This window comes from Bombina bombina, chromosome 3, assembly GCF_027579735.1.
Source record: "Bombina bombina isolate aBomBom1 chromosome 3, aBomBom1.pri, whole genome shotgun sequence".
Taxonomy (NCBI): Eukaryota; Metazoa; Chordata; class Amphibia; order Anura; family Bombinatoridae; genus Bombina; species Bombina bombina.
The window spans coordinates 198,352,295-198,373,777 of NC_069501.1; the positions used below are offsets into that span (position 1 = coordinate 198,352,295).

At 35.4% G+C, this 21,483-nt stretch overlaps 1 protein-coding gene across 1 annotated transcript in view; it reads right to left on the reverse strand.

Moving 5' to 3' along the window:
* Positions 1-352: 352 nt before the first annotated feature.
* Positions 353-21,483, reverse strand: part of ASB11 (ankyrin repeat and SOCS box containing 11) — a 97,988-nt gene continuing 76,857 nt past the window's right edge. Inside the window, exons 3-7 of the mRNA XM_053706072.1 lie at positions 17,790-17,897; positions 16,990-17,140; positions 10,706-10,840; positions 1,902-2,093; positions 353-542 (exon numbers count right to left, since the gene is read on the reverse strand). Of these exons, the coding sequence (XP_053562047.1) occupies positions 418-542; positions 1,902-2,093; positions 10,706-10,840; positions 16,990-17,140; positions 17,790-17,897 (711 nt within the window). The 3' untranslated portion in view covers positions 353-417. The remainder of the gene's footprint in view (positions 543-1,901; positions 2,094-10,705; positions 10,841-16,989; positions 17,141-17,789; positions 17,898-21,483) is intronic.

The window sequence follows — 21,483 nt, forward strand, 5'->3', positions numbered from 1 at the left end:
TATAATAAATAAATAAAAAATTATAAGCATACTAAAGAGAAACCAGTTTCATGCAAACAAAATATTCACCACTCTCCGCAGAGTAGGTTTAAGTCTATAAACCTTTACTTTGGTCAGAATGGAAAACATTATACAGAATTTTTACCATAGCACCAGCTCTGAAATTAAATCACTCAAGAATTCTTGCCAATCAAAACATTGACAACACAACAATAAATGATTAACGTGTGTAAACTGAACTAGTGTGAATCAAACTTTTTATGTTTGGCATCTACTATTAATGTTTCAACTATACTATAATTAAGGAGAAGCTCAATATTAGCTCTCAATATAGTTTGCTGAATAATGATGATTTTGTTTATTTTGATTATATTTTATTAAATAATATACATATGTACAGAGGTCATTCCTAGAGTTCTACCGATACAATAGAAATTGTTTCAATCTCTCTGGTAAATTCAGCTGCGGAACACTGTGAAGACAGGACATTCCCAAACATTTTCGAATGCAAAGACGACACAGCTGAGTCAAAGTAGCAGGTCCTGAAAAATAACAGTAATAAAAATATTTTTTAGTATTCTAGTAAACTGTAAATGGCATGGAATAATATTATGTTTTCAATACAATGACAGTTATTGTGCAGATTAAATTATCGCTCTCGAAAAGACATTTCAAACGTATATGCAATGTATTTTATATTTCAACAAAATCTTTGACAAGGTGGCTTCAATACTTTCAGCAAGTTACTAAGAATCTTCAGCAACTTGCACAGGTTTATGACGGTTAAAAGAAAGACCAAAAGAACAGGAAATGGTCTTCAGCATTGGTTAGAAAATGGATTTGCTGAGCATTTTCCCTCATAAACTTTCCTTTAACAACATTATAATATTATATTGCTGAGAACTAGATAAATGAGCGCATTCATTTTTGTTTATTTGAAGTTATGAGTTCAGACTTGAGTGTTATAATGCCAGTATAACTGAATAGGCAAAATGTAGCCTTAATACAGACAAAAAAAATGTTTTGTCTAAATAGCTCTAAGATAACAAACTTCCAACAAATGTCTTTGACGTCTTTATAAACATGTTTTATTTTTTGTGCACTGTTAAATAAATTGTGCTTAGAATGTCTACAGTTAAATAATTTGCCAGGCCTTTAAAATTTTATGAAAACTATAAATGTGTAAAAAAAACACACGGAATAAAAAAAAGGAACTCTCTCTTGAAAAAGTTTAAGGGATATAAAAGAAAGATAAAATGAAGACAACCTCCATCACCTCTGAAATAGCTAGACTTGACACGTTACATTACAGGGGCAATGGGGTCTTGTGGTTTAGGCAAAACACCCTGAACACACCTCTAGAAAGCTCTGTACCACCCCAGGTCAGCCTCTCTAGTGCCTATGAGGTTTCTAAGCCAGTTCTCATTGTATCCAGTGAGACTACGTTATCCTTATAAAACAGACGTGAATATTTTAAAGCAACAAACACTTACAAATCTTACTCTGCAAGCCTGTCTCCTAAGTGTTGCTGTTTACTATTGTTTTTCTGCTGTGTTAGTAGTTTTTGTTTGTTGGACAAGATATCATATATAGGGTCACTTAGCACTATTCAATATGTAAATAGAAGAACCACTCACTACAGTAATGAAAAACAAGAAAAGATAAGGGCAGCCAAGTTCTATGAATTTCTATTATGACATTGTTTATCAATGAGGCCCCTTACTTTAGCAGCTTAACGAGAGTATATTAATCTATCCCATTGTATAGTAATATCACTTGCTTCTAACTATCCTTACGGTTATTTCAACAAAAATAATACATCAATATTGAGGCAAGAAACTAGCTAAACTTTTAAAATGTAGAACATTTTAAGTATTCAACAAATCTATTGGAAAAAGTACCTTCTGCAAACAACAGGGCTTGTTCTACTGGACTTCTTGGTGCTGCGAGTTCAATAGGATATTTTCCTTCCATGTTTTTGTACTTCACATTAGCGCCATAGTTGATCAGCAACTTAACTATTTCTTCACTTGATTTCCTAGCAGCAGCATGCAGTGGTGTGTCCCTGTGTTTTCCAATGTGTACATCTGCAGCTGGCATACAAAAAAGAAAAAATAATAATACACACACCACTATGTCCAGAAAGCAGGCCACACCTCCAAACACATAATAATCCTGCAGGATGGAGAATGGTTATATGCAATAAAAGGCTCTGTAATGTGTCTATTGACAAATACAGCACTGCATTCTGGCCTAATTTGTTTAAATGATCTTCCATGATGCAATAATTGAACTGTGCAAATATCAATGGATAAACTATGTTTCTCCTTACAGACAGACAGCAAGATAGTTAAAATGGTTATCATGAATGATTGATAGGTATCATGTTCATTATATGAAACACTACTTGTGATTCATAATAAAATTGGCACTGTAGACTTCAGTTTAGATAAGTAGAAACACTGGGAATTAAAGAGACATTCTACTCCAGAATTGTATTGTTTCAAAAGATAGTTCATCCCTTTATTGCCCATTCCCTAGTTTTGCATAACCAACACAGTTATATTAATATACCTTTTACCTCTGTGATTAACTTGTATCTAAACATTTTAGCCAATTAGTGCTGACTCTTTCTTAACTCCACAGGAGTGATCACAGTGTTATTTATATGACACACATTAACTAGCACTGTCTTGCAGTGAAGAGCTAACAAAATGCACTTAGATAAAGGCAGTAGAAGCCCCGCCATATGTGCACAGGTGCACGTAAACCCCTAGCCAAAAGAAGAAAAAAATTTTTGGCTGAATAAAATATAATTTTTCCAATAGCCCCCCTATTGGAAAAATTATATTTAATTATTAACCCAAAAAAAGTCAAATCCAGACTGTGTTTTGAAAAAATGTAGAGCCTACATGCCTGTCATACTCCTCTGTTCATTTATTTTGTTAGCAGTTAATGACCAAGTCTTGGTAGAAGTTGACTGTAGATAGAAGAATTTAACTAATTAGCAGAGGGACAGAGTAGAGTAGGGACTAAGGAGTAATATTGCATATTAATTTTAGACAGAGAGAGGCTGAGCAACAGACTCATTTTACTAGTTGACCGTTGACAGCTGTCACGGCTGCTGTATAGTAGTAAAAAGTATTTTAGTTTAGAAGTTATTATTAGCAGATTGCAGAGAGTTGTTAAAACTAGTAAAAAGTTACTAGTAAACCTGCATATTTTTACTTTTTATTTTATCCCCACTGACTCCTATATTTAGAAGGAATAATGGAAGAAAAAGAGAGGCGCTTGTTTCTTGACTTTTGGTTCTATATATATTTTATACCTATATCAGCATATTATCTTTGTTACATATATTTTGTTCTCTTATTTTTATACTATATTATTTTATTATATTAGTTTATTTCTTTTATACTGTGTCTCTTGATGGTGTGTAGAGACATATATACACATATATTTAACATCTTTATTCCCCATATATATGTGTAGATATTTGTGATTACAATATTGTTATTTATCACTTCTTTTTCCATTATTTATTTTTAACATTTGGGTTGCTATCTGATATAGTGCGCCCCCTATCAGGATCTCTGTATTGAGACTCCTATATTTAATTGCATATTATTATTATTTAGTTTACCCCTGACTGCTATATTTAACTGCTGCAGTGCAGGAAGGAAGCCTTTTTGTATACTCTTTGTTAGATGGTGGGACTGGAGAGATAGCTGCTGAGAGGAGCTCCTTTTATTTAGCTGGTTTACACAGTTATTTTAAAGTACACCACAGACCAGTTAACTGCTGCAGTCAGCTATTTTGCAGATACATTGCTGGATGGTGGGAACCTGGGATATCTGCTGAGAGGAGCTTGTTTAGTTAGTTTAGTTAAAGGGACAGTCTAGTCAAAGTTAAACTTTCATGATTCAGATAGGGCATGGCATTTTAAACAACTTTCCAAATGACTTTTACCATTCAATTTGCTTTGTTCCCTTGGTGGTATTTTTGAAAAGCTAAACCTAGGTAGGCTCAAACTGATTTGTAAACCGTTGAAAACTGCCTCTTAGCTCAGAGCATTTTGAAAGTTTTTCACAGTTAGACAGTACTAGTTCATGTGTGTCATCTAGATAACATTTTTCTCACTCCCGTGGAGTTATTTGAGTCAACACTGATTGGCTAAACTGCATTTCTGTCAAAAGCACTGAGATAAGTGGGCAGTCTGCAGAGGCTTAGATACAAAGTAATCACAGAGGTAAAACATATTAATATAACTGTGTTGGTTATGCAAAACTGGGAATGAGTGATAAGGGATTATCTATCTTTTTAAACAATAAAAATTCTGGTGTAGACTGCCCCTTTAAGTTTAAAAAGCTAGTTTAAAAGTCAGTTAAAAAATTAACACTTGGTGGATGGTTGGAGGGATAGCTGGAGATTGGAGTGCTATATAACAGCAAAACTACTTACCTAAAAGTTATATATTTTAGATCAACTGCAAATCTATTTACAAAAATGTATGTATTGTGAACCCCCATTTGAATAACCCACAAGCCGCCACTGGATAAAGGTGGCCTGCATGGGCTTAGAAACAGGCAGAGATTTAGCATTTTAAAGTTTATAAAGTTATTAATCTAACAATGTTGGTTGTGCAAAGCAGGGGAATGGGTAGTAAAGGCGGTACCTATCTTTATAAACAATAAAAAATTTGGATTGGACTTTCCCTTTAAGAAAGAAAAGTAGCATCCCCATGGCACACAAGATAAACCCATAAATAGCCCATATATCTTACAAATGATATAAACAAACATTAACCCTAACTTTTAATAAATAACAACAGAAAATTTTAGTTCACACCAACTGTGAAAATAAAACTTAAGTAAAAGCTTGCTAAATGTTCCTCCCCTCCTGAAACAAAATCAATAATAATTGTAAGAATCAAAATCACACACTAGTTAAAGCGAACGAGGCCGGCACAAAGATACCTATAAATACAACTTTGACAAAACTGTCGGCAAAACGCACATCAGACTTTTGGTGCTTTCACTCCTCCTTTATTTGATTTTGGCTATGGCATACTAATTAATAGTTTTTTATTTTGTTAGTTTCTTTACATTGTAGCTCCCAGGTTTTTCACAAATTAGTGAATTTATAGGCATCTTTTGTACTTGCTGTACATATAGCAATGGGGATAATTACACATTTTGTGATGTTTGTGCTATTATTATTTTATTGATTTTGTTTCAGGAAGAGAGAAACACTTAGCAAGTTATTACTTATGTTTTATTTTTACATTTGTTGTGAACTAATATTTTATGGTGATATTTATTAAAAGTTGTATGTTTGCTCATATCCTTATTTGTAAGACATATGGGACATTTATGGGTTTATCTTGTATGTGCTATGTGGATGCTACTTTCTAAAGTACAAGTCAAGTCAAGACAGTAGATTTGTATAATCAACAAATGCAAGATAACAAGACAATGCAATAGCACTTGGGGGGATATTTATCAAAGCCTCAACTATGCTGCATTCGCCGGCACCAATACGCTCTCCTACCATTGCCTAACATCGCGGCCGCGGACCTGAATATGCTCTCCATATTTATAAAAAAAGCCGGCAAAAAGCTGCATACCAAGTACGGGGCGATGAGCATCGAACTGTTGTTAAAGGGACAGTCGACACCAGAATTTTTATTGTTTTAAAAGATAGATAATCCCTTTATTACCCATTCCCCAGTTTTGCAAAACCAACACAGTTATATTAATATACTTTTAACCTCTGTGATTATCTTGTATCTAAGCCTCTGTAAACTGCCCCTTTATTTCAGTTCTTTTGACAGACTTGCAGTCTAGCCAATCAGTGCCTGCTCCCAGATAACTTCACGTGCACGAGCACAGTGTTATCTATATGAAATACGTGAACTAACACTCTCTAGTGGTGAAAAACTGTTAAAATGCATTCTGAAAAGAGGTGGCCTTCAAGGTCTAAGAAATTAGCATATGAACCTCCTAGGTTAAGCTTTCAACTAAGAATACCAAGAGAACAAAGCAAAATTGGTGATAAAAGTAAATTGGAAAATTGTTTATAATTACATGCTCTATTTGAATCGTGAAAGTTTATTTTGGCCTAGACTGTCCCTTTAACTAACAGTCATCGATCTTGCTGCTATTCGGCTTTTTAACAACTTTATTTATCCTGTCACTAAACGCCGCCACTATACTAAAATGTTTAACCCCTATTCCGCCGCTCCCGGACCCCTCCGCAACTTTAATAAAGTTATTAACCCCTATCCTGCCACTCCCGGACCCCGCCGCCACTAAATAAATGTATTAACCCCTAAAACCCATGGCCTCCCACATCACTACCATTAACTAAACCTATTAACCCCTAAACTGCCAGCCCCCCACATCACCATAAACTAAATTAAGCTATTAACCCCTAAACCTAACAACCCGCTAACTTTACATTAAAATTACCACATCCCTGTCTTATAATAAATTAAAACTTACCTTTAGAATTAAAATAAACTCTATTAAACTATTAATTAACCTACCCAACTATTATACTACAATTACATTAAACTAGCAATTAAATTAAAGGGACACTGAGTCCAAATTTTTTCTTTAGTGACTCAGATAGAGCAGTGCTCTCCAAACCGTGTGTCAGTGGTAGTGTGTAGGTGTGTCCCTGCTTCAGCACAAATTTTTTTGAATTTAAAAATCCTTTTAAATTTTTTTTTGGTTTCCGACTTTCCGCCTGCCTGCTACTCATAACACGTAGTTGACATGTGATTGATACATAGTAGGTCACAGGTCATCTTAACCTATTGGCACAGCTTAGCGGGAACTGAAGCTATTCCCATTGGCGGCACATTGGCTCCTGACTGCACGTGTAGTCTCCTCAATTGGCTCATGACTGCACAAGTAGTCAGTGAGTGGGACAGCAGTGTGTTTGCAGCGCGGGCAGTAGTCAGTCGGACTCGCAGAGCTCTGAGGGCAGCAGCTTAAACACTGAGCTAAAGTCAGAAGTCAAAAAAGTTTTTTTTTTTGCAGCTAGCTCCCAGTAGTGCATTGCTGCTCCTGCTCTTGATATATGGATAGGAAGTGGAAGCTTGATGATGTAATGCAAGTGTCTTTATCTAACATTCCACTAAATATTCAAAAACTGTTTATCCCATAAACCTCATATTATTAAACTTTTTTTTCCATTCTTGCACTTACATACTGTTACTTGTAAATACATTTCATATTATATAATTTATGTATGTGTCCATATCTCTTAAAACAAGTTAGTTTAACCTCCTGTTTGCTAGTACAACTGAATTACTGTGTCGCAAAATGATGTAGGTCTAAAAAATGTGTCACCAACATAAAAAGTTTGGAAAGCTCTGAGATAGAGCATCAAATTTTAAGCAACTTTCTAATTTACTCCTATTATCAAATGTTCTTCATTCTCTTGGTATCTTTATTTGAAATGCAAGAATGTATGTTTAGATGCCGGCCCATTTTTGGTGAACAACCTGGGTTGTTCTTGCTGATTGGAGGATAACTTCATCCACCAATAATAAAGTGCTGTCCAGAGTACTGAACCAAAAAAAAGCTTTGATGCCTTCTTTTTTAAATAAAGATAGCAAGAGAACGAAGAAAAAATGATAATAGGAGTAAATTAAAAAGTTGCTTAAAATTGCATGCTCTATCTGAATGACGAAAGAAAAAATTTGGGTTCAGTGTCCCTTTAACTACATTACATATTAAAAAACCCTAACCCTACTCAAATTATTTAAATCTACAATTAAAAATTACTAAATTACAAAAATAAATTAACGCTGTTACAAAAACAAACAAACACTAAGTTACAAAAAAACAAACACTAAGTTACAAAAAAACCCCCCACTAAGTTACAAAAAAACCCAACAGTATCAAAAATAAAAACAAATTACACCTAATCTAATAGCCCTATCAAAATAAAAAAGCCCCCCCAAAATAAAAAAAAACCCTAGCCTACAATAAACTACCAATGGCCCTTAAAAGGGCCCTTTGCAGGGCATTGCCCCAAAGAAATCAGCTCTTTTACCTGAAAAAAAAATACAAACACTCCCCCCAACAGTTAAACCCACCACCCAGCCCCCCAAATAAAAAGCCTATCTAGAAAACCTAAGCTCACCATTGCCCTGAAAAGGGCATTTTTTACGGGCATTGCCCTTAAAGGGGCATTTAGCTCTTTTACCTGCCCAGACCCTACTCTAAAAATAAAACCCACCCAAAAAACCCTTAAATAAACTTAACACTAACCCCAGACGATCCACTTACAGTTTTTGAAGTTCCGCTTGAAGGATCCATCCAGCCGGCGAAGTCTTCATCCAGGCGGCCTCGTCTATCTTCATCCATGCGGCCTCTTCTATCTTCATCCATCCAGCGCGGAGCGGGTCCATCCTGAAGACATCCGGCGTGGAGCTCCTCTTCAATACAGTTGCCGCCGTAAATCGGAACTTAAATGCAAGTGACGTCATCCAAGATGGCATCCCTTGCATTCCTAATGACTGAAAGGTTCCAATCAGCCAATAGGATTAGAGCTGCTAAAATCCTATTGGCTGTTCCAATCAGCCAATAGGATTTGAGCAGCTCTCATCCTATTGGCTGTTCCAATAGGCCAATAGGATTTGAGCAGCTGTCATCCTATTGGCTGTTCCCATCCTGATTGGAACAGCCAATAGGATGAGAGCTCTAATCCTATTGGCTGATTGGAACCTTTCAGCCAATAGGAATGCAAGGAATGCAAGGGACGCCATTTTGGATGACGTCACTTGCATTCAAGATCCAGTTTACGGCGGTGACCGTATTGAAGAAAAGCTCCACGCCGGATGTCTTCAGGATGGACCCACTCCGCACCAGATGGATGAAGATAGAAGAGGCCGCATGGATGAAGATGTCGCCGGATGGATGAAGACTTCACCGGCTGGATGGATCCTTAAAACGGAACTTCAAAAACTGTAAGTGGATCGTCGAGGGTTAGTGTTAGGTTTATTTAAGGTTTTTTTTTGGGTGGGTTTTATTTTTAGAGTAGGGTCTGGGCAGGTAAAAGAGCTAAATGCCCTTTTAAGGGCAATGCCCATTTTAGATAGGCTTTTTATTTGAGAGCTGATTTCTTTGGGGCAATGCCCCGCAAAAGGCCCTTTTAAGGGCCATTGGTAGTTTATTGTAGGCTAGGGTTTTTTTTATTTTGGGGGGGGGGGGCTTTTTTTATTTTGATAGGGCTATTAAATTAGATGTAATTCGTTTTTATTTTTTATACTGTGTTTTTTTGTTATTATTGTTATTATTACTATTATTGTTTTAAAAGATAGATAATCCCTTAATTACCAATTCCGCAGTTTTGCATAACCAACACAGTTATAATTATACACGTTTTACCTCTGTAATTACCTAGTATCTAAGCTTCAGCAGACTGCCCCCTTATTTCAGTTCTTTTGACTGACTTGCATTTTAGCCAATCAGAGCTGTCTCAATGGTAAATTCACATGCATGAGCTCAATGTTATCTATATGAAACACGTGAACTAATGCCCTCTAGTGGTGAAAAACTATCAAAATGCATTTAGATTAGAGGCGGCCTTCAAAGTCAAAGAAATTAGCATATGAACCTCCTAGGTTTAGCTTTCAACCAAGAATACCAAGAGAACAAAGCAAAATTGGCGATAAAAGTAAATTGGAAAGTTGTTTCAAATTACATGCCCTATTTGAAACATGAAAGTTTTTTTGAACTTGACTGTCCCTTTAATTATTTATCATAGAATTAGTGTAACCCTACATCATTGCTTGTCTGTAAAGGTGTTTTCTTTTCTTGTTTGCATTATAGAGGAGAGTTTCTTACTGCATCCTTGGTGAATGTAAATTAAAGGGACAGTAAACGCTAGATTTTTTATTGTTTTAAAAAAAAAAAATCCTTTTATTACCTATTCCCCAGTTTTGCATAACCAACACGATTATATTAATACACTTTTTACCTCTGTGATTACCTTGTATCTAAGCCACTGCAGACTGCCCCTTATTTTAGTTCTTTTGACAGACATGCATTTTAGCCAATTAGTGCTGAGCCCTAGGTAACCTCACGTGCATGAGCACAATGTTATCTATATGGCACACATTAACTTATGCCGTCTAGCTGTGAAAAACTATCAAATCCATTCAGATAAGAGGCAGCCTTCAAGGGCTTAGAAATTAGCATATGAGCCCACATAGGTTTAGTTTTCAACTAAGAATACAAAGTGAACAAAGCAAATTTGATGATAAAAGTAAACTGGAAAGTTGTCTGAAATGACATGCCCTATCTGATTCATGAAAGTTTAATTTTGACTAGACTGTCCCTTTAATTTGAATTAAGTAGTAGATTTTGTTCTGACAAATTTCACAGTTAGTTTTATTTTCCTTCCTACTGCATCATGTGACAGCCATCAGCCAATCACAAAATGCATATACGCATACGCTATGAATCTTGCACATGCTCAGTATATACTGGTGTGCATATTAAAAAAATGTGCATATTTAGATAATGGATGTTAATTGGAAAGTTGTTTAAAATTGTGTGCTGCATCAAGTTTAATTTTGACTTTAGTGGTCCTTTAACTTCTTTTCTTGTATATAGACTAGTTTTACATGTGTTTAATGTGTAACCTTACAAAATATGTTTCTTGGTGAAAATAAAAATAAAAATACCTAATTCGAGTAGTTTTCTCACACAGTCTGTTCTCTGGTGCACACAGGCAACATAAAGTGGTGTACCAAGATTTTGAATTTCATTATTTATATCGAGTCCATAGGCAATAAGTATTTCTGCACATTCTCTGTGACCTAAACAGAAAAAGAAACCCATATTTTATTATAAGACCGGAATATGTAATAATAATAATAAAATAATAATAATAAAATGTGTTTATCAATAAATACATTTTTAATAGCAAAACGAAGACAAGGAACACAATAAGGCACATCAGCAGCAGTAGTTATGTAGTACAACAAAACTGTAACACAAGAATGACTGGAGAAATGTTGCTTGAGCATTTTGTTATGCAGACACAGCAGCATTTGTCTATTCATAATCCCAATTAATTATAAAGGAATTTCAATATAATGTCAAATAAAGTCAATGAAGAATTAAGAAGTCCACAGGAGAATCAAAGATATTAGGTAGAGGTAGGGAATTATGGGAATGCATTTTTATGAATTTATTTTTAAAGTCATTTTTAACATTGGATAACCCAAAAACATAAGTGGTGGGTCAACTATCTGTAATCTGCCTCCCTTACTCAAGTATTTCAGATGGTCACAAGTATGCTGGCAGCCTTTGTGGTCCTGTTTATTAATTTTATTGTATGTTCCAATGGCTTTATAAGGCCCCTTAATATATCTGAGCACATGAATCCACAACCATACAACAAGAGTGATGTCTTGTGAACATGAACAAATTTTTCCTTTCTGAGCAATTTGGTTGAAGGGACATTAAACACTAAATACTTTTTAGAAGCATAGTACTGAGGTTATTCCCTACCTCCCTCTAGTCATGGGTGCCACCACATTAAAATGTAGCTTTCAATGCATTCCAGTGTTGATGCATTTGCACATGTGCAGCAACTCTCCTTCATATTCTTGCTGTGTAACATAGGTTCCAAAATGGCAGCAACCATAATTAGAGGGAGATGAATTAAATGTATTTTGAGTTTAATTTGCCCCCATGTTCTAGTGAGTAAGCATAGGTAATTGAAGGGGATTTGTATAGGATCTATATGCAATAGATAATGTTGATGACATACACAACTTTTCTTTGTTAAAACCAAGTCTATATTGTTACTAAAACAGGGAACTTCATGGGTTTATATCCTCATTTATAAGAAGTTGACTCCTATCGCTCGGGTGCTAACCCGACAGGAGTTATGAATAATTAAAAACTAAAATATAATTTTTTTTTTAAAACCATTATAATACTTAAAAATAAATAAAGGATATATTCTATGGATTATTTAGAATTTTTTACAGTATGTATAATTTTTAATAATATTTTTTTCATAACTTATATTTAATATTTCAAGAACGCACATTGAAGCTAGCAATTCTTCATGTGCGCTAGCGAAGCCCAAAGCGCACAAACCAAATATCGCAACCACGTTAACTCTTTCTTCCCATAGAAGTTGACACCTATCGCTCGTGTACTAACCTGACAGGAGTTATGAATAGTTAAAATTCCAATGTTCTTCACATACAGAATAATTTAATTATTATTGTAAATACATATTTCTATATATAATTATTAAAATAAACATAGTTTCCAAGGGATGATTAAACTCCAATATGTTGTTGAAACTCATCCATCCAGTAAAACAACATCACATACAGCACAGCTATCGGTGTGTCAGCAGAACATAATTATACCTGTATATCTATTGCTATAGATATATAGGTACTGTATATATATATATATATATATATATGTATATTATATTAACATTATCAGATATATATATATATATATATATATATATATATATATATATATATATACATTTAATACTAAAACGTACATTTTTTGTGAAGAACATAGGAATTTAAAATGTACGTAATGAGCATTGGGGCTCGCAATTTAGATGATTGGGGGATATTTATTAAAGCGTCAACTGAAAATATGCTGGAATCCCGCGTCGTATTTGTCGCAAGATTGATCTGCCGTAGTTATCAAAGCGTCAAGATCTTCTGTGACGTAATATACGTTCCCGCTATCTCAATCCGACGCAAATCGATGCTTGCATCATTACAGATGTTTCGAATTCACATTCGACTCTTTAAGACCATTTTTCAAATTTATCAAACATTTAACAGGTAAGCTCGCATCTATTCCGACGCAGAGTACCTAGTTTTCAATCCGCCACCCTTGAGGCCGTGGATGCCATAGAACTCATTGGGAGTCTGAAAACAAAGAAAGCTTCTGTTCAATGCTGCAAGTGAATAAAGTATATTAGAAACTTTATTAAAATTGTATATCCTTTCTAAATCAAACAATAGTATTGCTCCACATTTGATGCACTAGTAGATATAGGGATACAAATGAAAAATACATTACTACTTATGGATTATGATACAACTTTGTCTCTCATTACAAAGCAAGGGGACAATATTATTTCTCCAAATGTGTTGCAAAGCTTTGCCCCAAACTTGTCGCACTAATAGATATAGAGATAAAAATGAAATAAATACACAACATAATATAGCTAACTTCCTGGAAAAATCTAATTCCGCCATATTTAAGCCATGTAATACAAGTCCCACTCTCTACTTCGCACCAAATTTGACGCAAACTCCTAAACAACCCACACACTAGTGAATTTTTTAACCACTTTTGAATGGAATATGCATAATCACATGATTTATGACATCAGCCAATCTGATTCAAATATACATAACTAATCAAATTACTCAATACTTGTGTCATTGATCACTCATCAGAACTTGCAAGTGCCATTTGTTACATTGTGTATTATACTTTGAAAGTATGTATTTATGAAATTAGTATTAAAGATAAACATTGATTCTGACATTAGGACACACAGTGAAGTATTTTAGACAATGATTTTAAAATTTGAATTGATGTTTGATTCAATATAATCTTAAACTGATAGCTCATAGAGATAGCCCACCTAACATTAAACTGTCATGATTCAGATACAGCAGAAATTAAAATCACCTCTTTACTGTCATGCTATTTTCAGTGTATTTCTTCCTTTTCTTGAATTTCTTTTTCAGTAAGAAATGTCATCTTATATGCCAGCCCATTTTATAACACCTGTATAGGAGTGTTTTCTTAAAACTAGATTGCAATCAGGAGTGGTTACACAGGTACAGAGAGAAAACTGGCCCAGCTCTTTAAATATCCATTGATTGCAAATAAATACATATGATACCCTGAATACATACTATATTCACTATATTCACAAATTTACACTATATACATAAACACAGAGATATGACAGACAACATTGTTTAGAACAAAAAAGGAACGTAAGGACATGTAAATATGTTTGCAAAAGATTTCTGACATAACACAAACACACACACACATATATATATATATATATATATATATATACACACACACACACGCACAGGTATGTGCAAAGATATATGTACAAATTCTAGCATTAATAATTATTTCAGAAAAAAAACATGAGATAAAAGCATATAATGACTTTTAGAAATACAAATACACATTCATTTATGTGAAAGTATCATATAACAAATAAGTATAAAAATAACTTTCTAAGAGATATTGTTTGTTGAGGTATAAATGTAGCTATTTCTTGGACATTAACAGATGAAAAATAAAAGATTAGCTTTAGAGAAATGTGCTTGTTCATGGACAGTTAGTTAACAACAGTCCAATGCTCATTGCGCCGTACTTGACACACGTGTTTTTGAAGGTTTTTTTTTTATAAATAAGGGCATCATATGAGGATCCGCGTCAGCGATGTCTGGGGAGCGTATTGACGCCAGCGAATGCACTGAGATTAACGCTTTAATAAATATCCCCCCTAATGCGGTGTTAGGTTAGCGCACATGAAGAATTGCTAACTTCAATGCGCGTTCTAAAAATATAAAAAAATATTAATACATATTTATTTAATTATTATACATACTGTAAATAATAGATATATTCTATAGATTATTTAGAATTTTTTTTACAGTATGTATAATTTTTAATATTTTTTCATATCTTATATTTAATATTTCAAGAACACACATTCTTCATGTGTGCTAACCCAAACCGCATTAGACCTAAATTGTAAACCCCTGATGCGTGTTACGAATAGTATACAATCCTGTTCTTCATGTACAATTTTTTAAATTTTTTATTATTAAAAATATTTTTCAATCTATCTATCTATGTATATATATATATATATATATATATATATATATATATATATATATATATATATATATATATATATGATAATGTTAATTTAATGAACAAAAAGGCAAGAGCACCGGATAATGAAAAAATAAAAAGTCACTTTATTAATTTCTTAAAACATGGAGAAACCTGGTTACAACAGATACCGGATAGGCTAGGTTCTGTGGTGTGGGTAGTCATTTACCCTCTGCAAAACAGATATCTATGCCTACAGTACATATATATATATATATATATATATATATATATATATATATATATATATATATATATATATATATATATATCTTTAGGAATAGATATAATGGTATAAGTGTGTATATATATATATATATATGTGTGTGTTTGTATATATATATATATATGTATTTACAACACAAATTACATTATCCTGTAAGTGAAAAACATTGAAATGTTAAATATGTACAGTAAATATATCGTAAAACACATAAATCTATACATATCAAACACCTTATATCATATAAATTTGAGCCCTTATAACGGTTTTAAAATGTTTTTACTAATTTTTATAAGATAGTTTTTATATGAATGTAACTGTACTTTTAAATGTTTTTAATTTGTGATTTATGCTATTTATTTTCTAGTCCTAACCCTTTACACGAGCTTTCAAATCATGCTAGCCTGACAAGCGCAAATCTTGATTGCATTCAAGCAATCGTGTTTACTTTAAACTTGTAATACACGCACTATTTTCATAATGCGCAAAAAGCCAAAAACATTGAATACCGTTCTTGTGCAAAAGTTAGCTCACCACTCATAATCTAGCCCTTAATATTTTATTCAACATATACTTAGTTTGTTCCTTAAATATTATAATACACTATAAATCAACATTTTAGTAGCCATAGTTATATAACATTTTAACTTTAAATAGACCTCATGGAATTCTGAGCGGTAGAGCCAATGAAAAGGCTATCAATAGCGCTATTAATTTTCTATTAGGCGTACTCTTGCTTTATGCCCTCCCCTCTGCATGTCATATAGATATGCTGACATATGCACTAAGAAGACAGGGATACTGTAGCCAGAGTGCGCATAATAGGAAGAGAATGGGGTGGGCGTCAGACTTTTCATTGACTGTAACATCGGCTGCCGAGTATAAGAAAACATTTTGCAAGTTTAGGGGCTACGGTAGCTATGGACTTAGTTTATAATTTAAAGCTACCTTTAATTAACACACTAAAAATGATCACAATCCCATAGAAAAAAGTTTCAAATTAATTATTTACAAAAATACCCATAGATTTTAATGGTGCTTTTCCATTGATAATCATTTGACAGGTTTTTCTAAAAGATTGTGACTGACTCCTAAATGTATAATAATGAAAAAAAAATGTCAACTGTCCCCTTATCAATCACTTTGCTGAGGATAATTAGGAATAGACATAAATTAGATAATAATAAATATTGTCAAAACAAGATGAAAGCCCTGTTAGAAAATTACTTTAACAATCCTATGTTCCACACAGCCTTTTTTTTTTGCACAATCTCTTTATTGCCTGTTTTATATCTGCTCTTAATTGCATCTAAGCATATTTTGGTTCAGACTGTGGACAGCACTTTTTTATTGGTGGATGAATTTATCCACCAATCAGCAAGAACAATCCAGGTTGTGCACCAAAAATGGGCCGGCATCTAAATTTACATTTTTGCATTTCAAATAAAGATACCAAGAGAATGAGGACAATTTGATAATAGGAGTAAATTAGAAAGTTGCTTAAAATGTCATGCTTTATCTAAATCACGAAAGAAAAAAATTTGGGTTCAGTGTCCCTTTAAGTTAAACCAGGGAGGGGCCCATTAATTTGTAGAAACTCGGTGGAATTTAGAAAGCCAACGATTTTAAAAATGCAGAAAAGGGAACAAAAAAACAAGAAAAAACTTTGCAATATACTTTCATTATTTAACCACATAAAATTAAACATTTTATACTTATTTCATACTGTTTAAAATCTCTTTAATTTCTTGACTTTTGTGAAAACATATACTGTATGTGTAAAAAGATATTTATATACTTTACCTCGTATAACTGCTTCATGAAGTGGGAATGCCAGTTGAGTTTCTAGCTCAGGATCAGCCCTGTAGTCTAATAGCATGCTAACACAAGCAACACTTCCATAGCTGCAAGCATTGTACAGAGGTGAGATGCCATCTACAGTTACTATGTTTACCTGAAACACAGGCAATGCAGGATTAACTGTATTGTAAATAATGCAGGTTTACAAGTGTAGAATATATCATCATTACTATATCTAATACAGTTGCCATGGTTATTATAGTATAAAGAATAACCTATAAACAACAATCTCATTTAAAATTACTATATACATATACATGCATACATCTCTCTCACTTTATATATATATATATATATATATAAAAGCAAATTAAAGGGACACTGAACCCAATTTTTTTATTTTGTGATTCAGATAGAGCATGCAATTTTAAGCAACTTTCTAATTTACTTCTATTATCAATTTTTCTTTGTTCTCTTGCTATCTTTATTTGAAAAAGAAGGCATCTAAGCCTTTTTTTTTACTTTAGAACTCTGCACTTCTTTATTGGTGGATGAATTTATCCACCAATCAGCAAGGACAACCAAGGTTGTTCACCAATAATGGGCCGGCATCTAAACTTACATTCTTGCATTTCAAATAAAGATACCAAGAGAATTGAGAAAATTTGATAAAAGGAGTAAATTATAAAGTTGCTTAAAATTTCATGCTCTATCTGAATCACGAAAGAAAAAATTTGGGTTCAGTGTCCCTTTAAGTAATGAAGTATTTTCTATATCATGTTATATCTATTTAGTGTACTCACATGGGCCCCGTTCTCTAGTAATACTTTTGCACACGCAACATGGCCGCCCAGACATGCTTCATGAAGAGGAGAAACTCTGTCTATGGTTAATATGTTTACATTGAATCCCTGAAATAAAAACACTGTAATATTAGTATTACACAATAAACACAAACATGGTTCATAACGGTCATAACAAAAACACAATTTATGCTTACCTGATAAATGAATTTCTTTCATGGTGGTGAGAGTCCACAATCCATTACTCCTGGGAATTACTCTTCTCTAGTACTAGGAGGAGGCAAAGAATTCCTAACCCCAAGTGCCCTATAAAATCTCTCCCACCTCACACATATCTCAGTCTAATGTATAGCCAAACAAACTTGCAAACAGATGTAGTGCATCTCAGTGTTAAATAACTATAAATGTTGTGCTGACTAATCATAATTATTCACCTGATGAAACAGTCTGTAATAGACTGAGAAAAGCGTTATAATTTGTTTAATTCATGTTTTTATTTAAAGTCTATTCATTTTACATAGACATTATCAGCAAATTTTTTTAGACCATCGCTTTATAGATAGTGATGTCGCGAACCTAAAATTTAATCTGCAAAAGTTCGCAAACGGGTGAACCGGGCGAACCGCCATTGACTTCAATAGGCAGGCGAATTTTAAAACCCACAGGGACTCTTTCTGGCCACAAAAGTGATGGAAAAGTTGTTTCAAGGGGACTAACACCTGGACTGTGGCATGCTGGAGGGGGATCCATGGCAAAACTCCCATGGAAAATTACATAGTTGATGCAGAGTTTGTTTTTAATCCAAAAAGGGCATAAATCACCTAAAATTCCTAAATTGTTTGGAATAACGTGCTTTAAAACATCAGGTATGATGTTGTATCGTTCAGGTAGTGTAAGGGTTACGCCCGCTTCACAGTGACAGACCAAACTCCCCGTTTAATGCACCGCAAACAACCGCAAACAGTACATTGGTACAACCGCAAACTCCCCATTTGCACAAGGTTAGATACCAAGCTAGCCATGTCCCGTTCCTTGTCCTCACTGATGTCACTGCACGTGCAATCACTTCCTGGGGTAACAGAAAATGCTCCACCCACAAGATGCTCCTATTATATTACTGCACTGAGGATGCTGCCTGTATCTGTGTGTCCTGCTCCCTGGCCGGAGAGCACAGGGGACACCAGGTCGAGCTGCTGAATGAGGATTCGGAGAAGAAGAAAAAGAAACTGAGAAATGTTCTGCAGAAACTGACCACAAAGAAAGAGGAGACTGAGAAAAGAGTCCAGAGTCTGCAGAAGCACAGGAGAGGGGTGCAAGAGAAAGCAGCTGGTGTAACAGAAAGACTCACTGCCCTGATTAGGGACATCAGGAAACAGCTGGAAAGCCTAGAGAGTCCTGAGTGAGATCACCCGGCAGTAGGAGCAGGTTTTACTCACAATCTCTGATCTGATCCAGCAGCTGGGAAAAAGAGAACGACGAGCTAACCAGGAAGATTTGTCACATTGAGGAGCTGTGCAACATGACTGACCCATTAACTGTCCTACAAGAACAGGAATCACACAGAGATGAGATGCTTGGTCGGTCCTCCTACTTCCAATTTGGGGCACTGCGCGTGCAATCTAATGTGCCACCAGATTGGAGTGGTGTATTAACTAGTACTATTCTTATCAGTTTAATCCCTGTTACGTCCCCTATCAGGGGACGTGTATATGGCATCGATTTTAGGAACCCGGAGATGATTTTAGGAACCGGGAGATGGAAAAAGATGCTTGGTCGGTCCGGCCACGAGATAGATAGATAGATAGATAGATAGATAGATACATAGATCAATAGATGCAATAGATACATTTGATGATAGATACGATAGATAGATAGATAGATAGATAGATTTGATAGAGAAATAGATAGATTTGATAGATAGCTAATTTCCCAGGCAGAGAATTACAAGACGGGCGGTCTGGGACCCATGGTAAGGTTCCCAGAGCAGTTGCGGCACCTGAGGCTCTGATTAGAACAGAGCACTCTGTGTATCTGCCCTCGGCCGAAATCGGAACATTCTTTAGCTTTCTGCCTGTCAGCCAAATGTCCGTCTACCAAATGTCCGTCTGCCAAATGTCCTTCTGCATTTTGTCAGAGCACCGCGTGCAATCTACTGTGCCACCAGATAGGAGTGGTGTGTTAACTAGTACTATTCTTATCAGTTTAATCCCTGTTACGTCCCCTATCAGGGGACGTGTATATGGCATTGATTTTAGGAACCCGGAGATGATTTTAGGAACCGGGAGATGGAAAAAGATGCTTGGACACCCAGTACAGGTTGTTCCCCTTCAGCCTTTTTATACGAGGGTCCCTCAACAGGCACGACAGCATGAAAGACCCCATATGCCTTTTGCACAATCGAGTACAGGTATGGCATCGATTTTAGGAACCCGGAGATGATTTTAGGAACCAGGAGATGGAAAAAGATGCTTGGACACCCAGTACAGGTTGTTCTCCTTCAGCCTTTTTATACGAGGGGACGTGTATATGGCATGGATTTTAGGAACCGGGAGATGGAAAAAGATGCTTGGACACCCAGTACAGGTTGTTCTCCTTCAGCCTTTTTATACGAGGGGACGTGTATATGGCATGGATTTTAGGAACCGGGAGATGGAAAAAGATGCTTTGTCGGTCCTCCTACTTTAAATTTGTGGCACTGTGCATGCAATCTAATGTGCCACCAGATAGGAGTGGTGTGTTAAGTAGTACTATTCCTATCAGTTTAATCCCTGTTATGTGCCTTTTTTTTGGTTTGATTTTTGAAGCCACAGTGCAGCACCAGAGGCCAGAAAAATTTGGCATGTACACATGCCTGAAAAATTAGGTATTGTTGCAGACGCTGCTGTAGCAGCAGCCAGAAAAATTGATGTTTGTTTCCCTGACAGAAAGTGCCCTAAAACATGGCGGCTTGAACCCTAGTTGGTGGCGGATAAGTCACGCAAGTCATCCTGCATTCGGAGATAAAATACAGCAGCGTGTGGACCATTTTTAGCCCAAGGCAGCTCATCTCATCAGGCCTTTTTTACTCGAATGTATCGCCCAATGTCAGTCCCTTCGGGATCCATCCCTCATTCATCTTAATAACGGTGAGGTAATCGAGACTTTTTTGACCTAGGCGACTTTGCTTCTCAGTGACAATACCTCCAGCTGCACTGAAGGTCCTTTCCGACAAGACACTTGAAGCGGGGCAGGCCAGAAGTTCTATGGCAAATTGGGATAGCTCAGGCCACAGGTCAAGCCTGCACACCCAGTAGTCAAGGGGTTTATCGCTCCTCAGAGTGTCGAGATCTGTAGCTAAGGCGAGGTAGTCTGCTACCTGTCGGTTGAGTCGTTCTCTGAGGCTGGACCCCGAAGGGCTGTGGTGATGCATAGGAGTTAAAAGGTCCGCATGTCCTCCATCAACAACACATCTGTAAAGCGTCCTGTCCTTGCTGGCGTGGTCATGGGAGGAGGAGTATTACTTTCACCTCTTCCCCTGTTAGATTCCCGTTATGCTGTGACATCACCCTTATACGCTGTGTAAAGCATACTTTTTAATTTATTTTTGAACTGCTCCATCCTTTCCGACTTGCGGGAATTCGGTAACATTTCAAGCACTTTATGCTTATACCGGGGGTCTAGTAGCGTGGACACCCAGTACAGTTCATTCTCCTTC